This window comes from Castor canadensis, chromosome 9 (genome assembly GCF_047511655.1).
Source record: "Castor canadensis chromosome 9, mCasCan1.hap1v2, whole genome shotgun sequence".
Classification (NCBI taxonomy): domain Eukaryota; kingdom Metazoa; phylum Chordata; class Mammalia; order Rodentia; family Castoridae; genus Castor; species Castor canadensis.
In genome coordinates, this window is record NC_133394.1 from 81,172,138 (window position 1) to 81,181,600 (window position 9,463).

The window sequence follows — 9,463 nt, forward strand, 5'->3', positions numbered from 1 at the left end:
ATTTCCCAGAGAAATGATCCAAGTCATCTAAGTTTTCCATTAGATTTGGGCAGAATTGTGCAAAGTAGTCTCTTTTAATTTCTAAAGTTGTCCTTAGTTTCTTTGATAATCTTATTTTTATTTATGCTTTCCTTCTTTTTTTATTAGGTAGTTAATGGTTTATTTGTTCATTTTTTAACAAAGAACTAGCATTTTAATTTATTAGTTTCTACTTTTTCCTGTCTCTACCCTAATACACTTCTAACATTATTATTCCCTTTCTTTCCTGCTTTATTTTATGGCTCTTTTCTATTATTTAAGATGGAAACTCAATTTACATTTATTTATTTATGTTGCTGCAAGAGGTCTACATGTTTTCCTGTGTATACAGATTTAACTATTCCCTGTTTTTAACATCTCTTTTCCATTATTTTTAGAAATTCTACAATGTTAATTTTTCCTCTTTGGTCCAAAGGGAAAATTTCTAATTTTTGAAAGAGCAAAAGAACAACACATTGAATTGAAGAAGTTTGTTCCACTTCAGTTTTCCAGAAATTTTAGTTTTGAATGAAATTGAGAATTTCAGTTATCACTTGTAATGTCATTTAACCTTTTTCCATTACAAAGAGACTGTTTTTTGTTTTGTTCTGTTTTTGTCTAAGAGTGATCAGAATAAGACCTACACAAGGTTTTATCGTGGGCAGGAAAGCAACAAGTTTACAGAACAAATGAATAGATAGTGATGAGACACAGTAAAGTTGAATTGTGATTGCATCAGGCTTTCATTAGCTTTTTAATTAGCTTTCTGTGTGAAAATCAGAAAACCGCCCTCCTTCTGGAGCCTCCCTGTGGCTGGAAGGTTTCTAACTGAGCATCACTTCCCACTTGACCCTCATTTTAAGGACTAGAAACTTCATTCAGCCAGAAGCTACAGTTGAGCCTTACAGACCCTAGATTGTGCTCTACTAAATCTAGCACACTCATTAAAATGGTTGCCTTTTATTAATTGCAAGACAAGTGTGGGAAACCAAATAAGAAAAACCAAGTAATACCACTTAACTCTTACTACATTTAAGATACAAGATTTATTCACACCAACAAAAATAATCACAACAAAATATACACTAATTTAAAAAACAAAAGATTATAATGACATACAATGCTATGGTCTCTTCTAAGTATGTAAAAGCATTTTACTTGCTTTCACATACATTTCTATTCATAATAGAATAACCAACATTGAAATGCTGTGGTAGTTTGCATATTCTATGGAAAGAACATAAACAAAATGCTGAAGCTTTCAAATTACAAGGGTGTTACCATGAAGCAACAAACTAAACTAATGATCGAAAACAGAATCTGTTTCCAGATCCACACACATATACATTCACTCATTAAGCTGAGAAATAGACATTTCAAATCTCTCTTTACCCTCTACAATGCACGTTTTCCTTTTACTAAAAGCAAAGTAAGAATTTTAATTTTTTTCATTTTAATTGACTTCTGAGGATGCACTATCTAATTCATGAGAGATGCGATATTTCAGGTGCTTATCCTCTTTCTGACTCTTAGGGTCTAGGACCGGCTTGTCTTCAAGGCTGGTAGATTCATGGCTGTGAACTTCCTGGCTGACTTTGGAACTTTCCTGGCTGTCAATTACATCAGAATGCTCCCTGCTCTCATGACTGGCTTTCTGCTTATGTTCTCTGGACTGCTCTCGGCTGTGGGTTTCCACACTATGATCATCCAGCTGACTTGATTCATGACTGTCCCAATCAGAGGGCACTTTCAGATGCTGGGCAACAGGGATGGCCTTGAGTGCATCATCTGACTCTTCACTTTCTATGTGTGAGGTGAGGTCCTCCTCTGTGGCATCAGAAAACTGAATCATAACACAAATGGAAGAAGAATTATATGAACACTCAGGGATGGAAACATTATAATTCTTTTTTGCTCCCTAACATTTTTGCCAAATCATACTGAGTATTGTCTAAATTTGACTGAAGGAAAAAAGTAACATTAGCATACACTGTACTTTACCAATCCCTTTCACATAAGTGTCTCTTTTAATTTAATAGGTATATCACTCAGGTAGTAATGAAACCTGTGAGATAGTCTCATTATCTCTGATTTAAATAAAGAAAAGTGGATTGAAAGTTAAAATATAGGACTGGCAGAGTGGCTCAAATGGTAGAGAGCTTCCCTTGCAAGCATGAAACTCTGAGTTTGAGCCTCAATACCACCAAAAAAAGAAAAAAGAAAAGAAAAGAAAGTTAAAATGGAAAGAGTAATGGCAGATCAAGTAGACTCCAGATCCTCTGACTATAGGTTCAGGTCATTTGTGATTCTACAACTCCTCTGAGGAATTTAACTTCAAAACATGACCACTATATTTTGTAAATATTTGCTGCTTTCTGAACTCTTTTTGATCTAACAAAAAGTGAGTATAATAAATAATTTAGAGCAAGAATTTGGAAAAATAGAATTGCATTTGAGAGACAATTCGGAAGAAGCTGTGTGGACCTTAAGAAAAAAACATCAAATGGAAAAAGGTTTTTGTATTCGAAGGTCATAAAGTAGGTTACTAATAAATGCTTGCTTGCTGTATGATGAATGACTACGTACTCTCTGGTTTCCAAAATGTGAACTGTAGCTATAATCATCAGATGTGTATTGAAGGATTTACCTGAGCATCAGAAATGTCGAACTTCTTAAGATACCTTGACCTCAGTCCATAAGCCACATTATCACCTCGGCCGTCATATACTTCTACTGTGGGGACAACTGGAGTGAAAACCTGGGTTCCAGGATTGTCAGTGGGAGAACTGGTGAATAGTTCATCAGACTCGTCAGAATGGTGAGACTCATCAGAATGGTGAGAGTCATCAGGATGATCAGTGTCATCAGAGTCATCTGAGTCCACAGAGTCCTGGCTATCCACATGGTCTCCATCATCTTCATCATCCATATCATCCATGTGGTCATGGCTTTCATTGGAATTACTTGGGAGGGTCTGAAAGTCAAGATGGACCCTCCAGTTAGTGTTCGGTTCTTATAGTTCCCTTAGACTTTATAATGCTTTATTCTTTAAGTATCTTTCTTTTATTTAGTATCTTTCTTTGCATTTACAGCACATCCTATGGTTTTTAGGAACCAAAATAAGCAATTTCCAATTTCTCTTTTAACATGAGGATAAATGAAATAATATTCTAAGGTACTTTTCTTGCTTTCCAATAAAAATGTCATTTTCATAGATATTTTCAAGCCAAATATGTGAATATAACATTCATATTGATAATATTGTTTGGAGATGGAGGTCCAGCTCAGTGGGAGGGCACTTGCCTACCAGGGCCCTGTGTTCAACCTCTACTACCACAGAAAAAAGAGAGAGAGAAAAAAGAGATTCCTTATACATATTAGACACTATTTAGTTTTCTAAACTCAATGATGTAATAGTATAGATACATAATTATGAGACTGATTTTCAAAATGAAAATTCTCAAGATATCAGAGCATCTCTATTTTAATGTATGTATCAAAACTTATAACCATCTCCCTATTATCATGGACAGTCAAGAGGTGACTGTTATGCATGGATGTACAAATTGCAGCTCAAATCTATTCATTGAATTAATCAGTTAATGTATTAAACTTTAAATCAGAAAATGTAGTGGGTCCTTTATATGATTTTTCTTTATTAGAGATTCTTACCACATTCAAATTGAATCTTAAGGAAAATAAATTTATTTCTTTGCTCCACAGATATATTAATGATTCTAGCAAAAATAATACTTATCAAATAAACTATTATGTTAGAAACAGAAAAATTCTAATGTCAAAATCTTGGCTTTGGTAGGTATTGATGCTTATCAACTATGATAAAACATCTTTAAAATACATTAAATAAATTGTAAAGGGCTTAAAGTTTCAAATAACAGGCATAAGTAGATATTTTCTCCAACACTAAACTTATCTAAGAAAAAGACAAAAAATCTTATCTGAAGAATCTTTGTATTTCTGACATTTTGTATATGTGTGTTTCTTTTTTTTCTGAGAAACTTTTAAAATGGAGTTTTACTGGAAAACTTGCAAGTGGAATTTCATCCAAAAACAACCAGGAATGTCTTCCTCCACATCTCAAAGATGGGTCTCTAAATAAATGTGAGAACATACCTGTTGTTTAATGTCATCAGTTTCTTCAGAGGACACGACATTCTGAAGAAGCAAGGGCACAATTAGTGTACATTATACATGCTCAGCTTTTTTATTCAAAACTTAGTCTTTTCAACCCAAGGCAAGTCTTATTTTTCAGCCTCATCAGTGTACAGCTTAAAGCAGGAAGAGGACCACATGGTAGATGAACTGCAGTCTAGATGTACATTCACCAATAGGCAAGGGATCTGCCAGAATGGCCTGCTTGGTGGTTGTCTATTGTTTAGTTTTGAGAAATTAAGATACCTGAGGTGCTAGGAGATTCTGCTTCTGAGATGGGTCAGGCTTTAGCCATATAGCCACGGCATCTGCGTGTTTGTTGTTAAAAAGCTATTAAAAAAAGGTGAATATTTGTCATTATTTTAAAAAGGAAACACGATCTCAAAGTGATAAGCTGGAGAAACAACTAGATTTTGCCAATCCTAGTGGATAAACACACATGCTTTCCTATAGTCGGCCCGAACTTTAAGTGCTCTTTTTAGAATTTATTTTTTCTTGTTGATTCATTTACTGAACTCTTAGTAGCACTTACTGTGAGCCAGACATTCTTTCAAAGTGCTTTACAAATACTAGTTCATTTGACGCTCTCAACCACCTGTGAGGCAGACGTCATTCTTCTCCTCATCTTACACAAATGGTTAAGTAGTAATAAGTGACAGAGGCTGGGTTCAAACCCAGGCTTACTGGCTCTCAACACCAATCTCAACACTGTACTTTCTTGTTCTATTTTTGCTGGTTGAATTCTTCCCCCTAAGGCACAGATGCTCTTAATTACTATTGAACTTCATTGTTTCCTTTCCTTGGAACACAGAGAAACTCTCTAAGGCTCTGCTGTCTGATGTTATCCTTAGCCACACACAACTACTTAAATGCAAGTTAATTAAAATTAAAAAAAAATTAAAAACTCATTCCCCAGTTTCACTAGTCACATTTTGAGGGCAAAATTGCTAGATATGCCTATTGGCTGTCTTTTTAGATAGTGAGAAACATAGTGTTAACATCATTGCACAAAAGTTCTATTGCTGTAAGCTGCCAAAGATGTAAATAGAGTGGTCTTTCCTTTAATCAAATTAATTTGTGTCAAAATTGATGAGAACATGCTAGTGCAGAGAAGTGGAAATTGCTCGGAGTAAGTGTCAGGTGACAGGCTATATAGTCCAGGCCCAATCACCTCACAGCCAAGTCACTGAGCATGAGAACCCTGGGGGCTCCACCCAGTCCCTTTCACAGCCACCTAAGAAAAAATAAGTAGAACATGAGCCAGCGGCTCTCTCATGGTTGGCTCTAAACAGAGCAGCTTCATATCAAGTTTCTCTGAAAGATTTTGCTGAAAGAAGAGGCTGCTGCCTTAAAAAGATGCAAAACTTTCTAGACTAGATGAGTTTACATTTTTACACACATATATAATATAGTGTGGCACATATAGCATAGGTTCAGGAAGACTGTATTTATAAGTTAAATTCATAATTTAAAAAATCAATATGAAGAAAATATAGATAAGCAAAATGAGTAGACTAAAAAAGCATCGGTAGTCCTAACACTCACAGATAACCAGTGCTCATCTTCAGGGGTACATCCCACAGGCCTTCCTGTATTTCCTACTATGTTTCTTCAGTTCTAGGAGGTTTAGCCTTGAGCTCTTCACCTATTTCACTAAATGCCATTTAATGCCTTATACTGTCATGGCTTCATGTGTCTTTCTAAAATGCATCCTTGTCGTATTTTATTCTATTTGCAAAACACTAATTCTTACCTGGAAATGTTAGTTTTTCTGCTTTGTTCTTGTGATTCAACACCTGTGTTCTCAAATTAGTTGGAAAACAGACACACCTCCACACACCAACTTACACACAACACACACATGACACACAAATGCAAACACCGCTCTCACTGTCTTCATTAACCTGTCTAACTGCAGTGACTCCAGGTAACTCTAAAATGGCCTTTGTTCTGTTCATCTGGAATTGAACTCTGTGTGCCTTTTTGTCCAAACTCCTTGAGACAAGGCCCATTTGTTGTTTGGCTGGCACAGTTTCACTATTGTGAAAGGGCAGGTACATGTACAGCACTTGTCAAATAACTGTAATAAATAAATAATTTGTTTTGCTCTTATGCTTGGTTAGAAAAATGTGATCTAAAGTCAGCTGACAAACACAATAGATGCACACAACATAAACAGACTTTTCTTTTCACAATGGGCTTCTTAGCAAGTATCTTAGGCCATATTGTACTGTGGTCATACAAACAGTTCTGGTCAACAGCTGAGGAGACTTTTGGACTCAGCCTTTCACTAAATAAAGCAAAGAATGGCATTTTCTGCTTCTACAGCAAATAGTATGTGAACTCATGGAAAGAAAAAGTCACACAAATTCATAAAATTCATTTTATACAAGTGCCAATAGTCTGAGCATTGTTTTATTATACTAAAAAATCTAATTTTAAGAGAACCTATTTACTAAAAACTATACTGTATTTGATCCTGGCCTAGATTTACAGCAGACAGTCAATAAATACTTACAAATTAACAGACTTGATTACAGAAAAAAGTAATAGCACAACAAATCTTTTGCAATAGTTGCATAAATACTTTGCTTGTTTGGAAAACCTAAAAGATGCTTACCTGCTTTTCCTCAGAGCTGCCAGAATCAGGCTGCTTAACCTTGGAAACAGAAAAGGTGAAGAAAAATCTCAATGCAAATGTGTTCCTAGCCCATGGAAGCCCACAGTTCTTTTATCTTCTAGAATTTTCTCTAAAAATGCAGTTGTACTTACTGGGAGAGAGTAGGCGATGCCCAGGAGGCAAAAGAAAATCACAGCAATTCTCATGGTAGTGGTTTTTCCTGCAAAATATATTGTAAGGATGCGTGATAATCTTGAAGGTTAAAACATACCTTTTCATATTGCCACATTATAAAATAATCACAAAGCTTATCCTATGCAATCTTTCCAACTTCTTAGAGAAAACTTTTCCTTTTAATGTTACAGCTTTTTGAGTTAATATTTGTATTTCCACCTCTATTCTTTGTCTCTCACTGTTACCAAGGGATAGAGGAATTTGGCGACTCCATATTTATTCAAGTGATTAGAGTTCCAGAGATTATGTCACTACTCTGATATCTCAAGCTATCTAAACCTAATGACAGATCATCAGTAATTTAATCATCAAAATGACAATCTAGTACTTTTTTTCAGGGAGAAAACTAAAAAGAGAAAAATTTTAAAAGTATGAAAGAAATTTGCTTTCTCCATTTTTTTTAACATGCATTTCAAACATGACTTTTAAGTTAATTAAGAGGGTGGTACTTGGGTAAAATAAACCTGTCTCTGAAGTTAGTTAGTTTAGTAGGGCATTTTAGAAACTTGAAATGAAAAATAAAAATAAAAAAAATAGCAAACAGTCAACATCTACACAGTGTCATGCAGGTATTTTGGTAAAAAAAAAAAGGGGGGGGTTCTTTAAAAATGAGATAAACTAAATCATTTAAAAATAGCATTATTGATAGCTTACATTAGCACAGGTGGCCCTTCTCCAAACTGCCTCCACAATTATCTAGCCATTTAAAATGTTATCCATATAATCATTCCAAAGAACATAGAATTTACCTTTTTTTCTGATTGGAAGCAGGAGTTTCTATCCTTCTGAAGGCCCACGGGAAATATTTTTAAGTTTTATGTTCATTTGGCTTTCAAAATACCTGAAAAGCTTTGATCTAGGAGACCTGTAATGTACCCGACCTGCTTATTCAAAAGACTAGGACAATTGAAATCTGACTAACAGCTCTACAGCTAAAATTATCATTTTACACCTTGGACTTCCCCATGAAATTTAACTGAGGGCACGCACAGCCACACAGTAGCCAAGGGTAGGCTTACCTTGGCGGGTGTCTGCTGAGAAGGCTGCAACTGGCCAGAGAGAGTCCAGTGCCAGAGGATGCTGTGCTCCCTGCCTCTTCTTGCTGCTGACAGCCCAGACCTCCCAGAATTTAAATGCTGCCAGACACTCTCCACCAACACAGGGAGGCGGAGTGATGTGTCATGAGGTTTCTGCCACTGCCCAGCCCACCTGCTCCTACACTTCCCCCTCTGGTTTTGTGGTTGAAAGAAAACAACCACACACACACACACACACACACACACACACACACACACACGCATGCACACACATACACACATCTATAGTTAAAACATAGTTATGCACAATATCATTAACTAGCTTTTCTATTTATGAAATTGGCACTAAGCATCCTGTAAGAACACTTTGGGGTCCATAAAAAGGGAAGATTAAATAGTTAATATAAAGGTTTTATTTATAGTTTCTGAGTTAGTAGAAAAATACTAATGTAAATCAATGAAATTAAATAGGGTGAATTGCGGGGGGAGTTTATGTTACAGACAAAAATACCTGCAATCACATTTACCTCTGTCATGATTATTGAAGACTATGAGCTTTGTCAGGCAATGAGTTCAGAGAAATTCCTGCTACTCTCCTGCTGGAAATCGAAGCTTCAGGAACCACACTGTGGCTTTCAATTCCACTCTCACTCATGACCTGTGTGACCATGACCTTGGGATTATCTCCTAGCCTACCTATACTTCTTTCCTCATCTGTAAAATGCACATACTATTACCTGTCTTCAGAGTTGCTACGAAGGTTATTAATTAATATATGTGATCTAATAGTACTTGGCAGTTACAGCTCTATGTATCATATATATTTTAAGAACCAAAGGTAACATGTAGTTCTGATTTGTAATACCTTTAAATAGAATATGCTATTAGGACTAGCAAAGATGTAAGATCTTTAAACTATGTACATTAAAGAGTAATTTATGCATCTCTAAAGGAATACACTATATTTCTGAATTGTCTTTTTGTAGTTTTTCTCTTAGAATAAATAGATTGGCAACCTAATTGAAAGAAAAAAAAACCAGTAATGTCTGTATTAACAAAACTTTCCTGAATATATAAAAAGCATTTGAATGAGAGACAATTGCAGGTGAATTCTGAATATTAGAGCAGAATTCAATTGTAACAGAGCTCTGGGTCTGTTTTAAATATTTAGCATGGTCTTGAGGTTACTTACCTTCTTCATTTACCCTCCTCAGTTGTGACATAGAGAGTACATTATTTATTTACCTCACACTTCCATGGTAAGAATCCCATGTGAATGGAGATTACAGATAAATCACTCTATTGTTATATTAGTTCTAAGTTGTCAGTCCTATTTCCAAATATTGCCTTCAATATTTCCTGCAGTGTTAAGAGTATAAGT

At 35.4% G+C, this 9,463-nt stretch overlaps 1 protein-coding gene across 1 annotated transcript; it reads right to left on the reverse strand.

The window, feature by feature from the left end:
- Nucleotides 1–1,045: 1,045 nt before the first annotated feature.
- Spp1 (secreted phosphoprotein 1) lies at nucleotides 1,046–8,220 on the reverse strand. Its single transcript, XM_020154612.2, has 7 exons — nucleotides 8,065–8,220; nucleotides 6,964–7,031; nucleotides 6,812–6,850; nucleotides 4,438–4,521; nucleotides 4,153–4,194; nucleotides 2,666–2,992; nucleotides 1,046–1,861 (listed from the first exon to the last, which is right to left on the reverse strand). Exons 2-7 carry the CDS (start codon nucleotides 7,015–7,017, stop codon nucleotides 1,472–1,474), a joined length of 936 nt encoding a protein of 311 aa, XP_020010201.1. The 5' UTR covers nucleotides 7,018–7,031; nucleotides 8,065–8,220; the 3' UTR covers nucleotides 1,046–1,471.
- Nucleotides 8,221–9,463: the final 1,243 nt, after the last annotated feature.

Coding starts and splice junctions, on each gene's coding strand:
- Spp1 (XM_020154612.2), bottom strand. CDS start 7,017: ATGAGAATTGCTGTGATTTTCTTTTGCCTCCTGGGCATCGCCTACTCT. Junction 6,851..6,963: donor GCATCGCCTACTCTCTCCCA/GTAAGTACAACT, acceptor TCTGTTTCCAAG/GTTAAGCAGCCTGATTCTGG. Junction 4,522..6,811: donor GCAGCTCTGAGGAAAAGCAG/GTAAGCATCTTT, acceptor TTTTTTTAATAG/CTTTTTAACAACAAACACGC.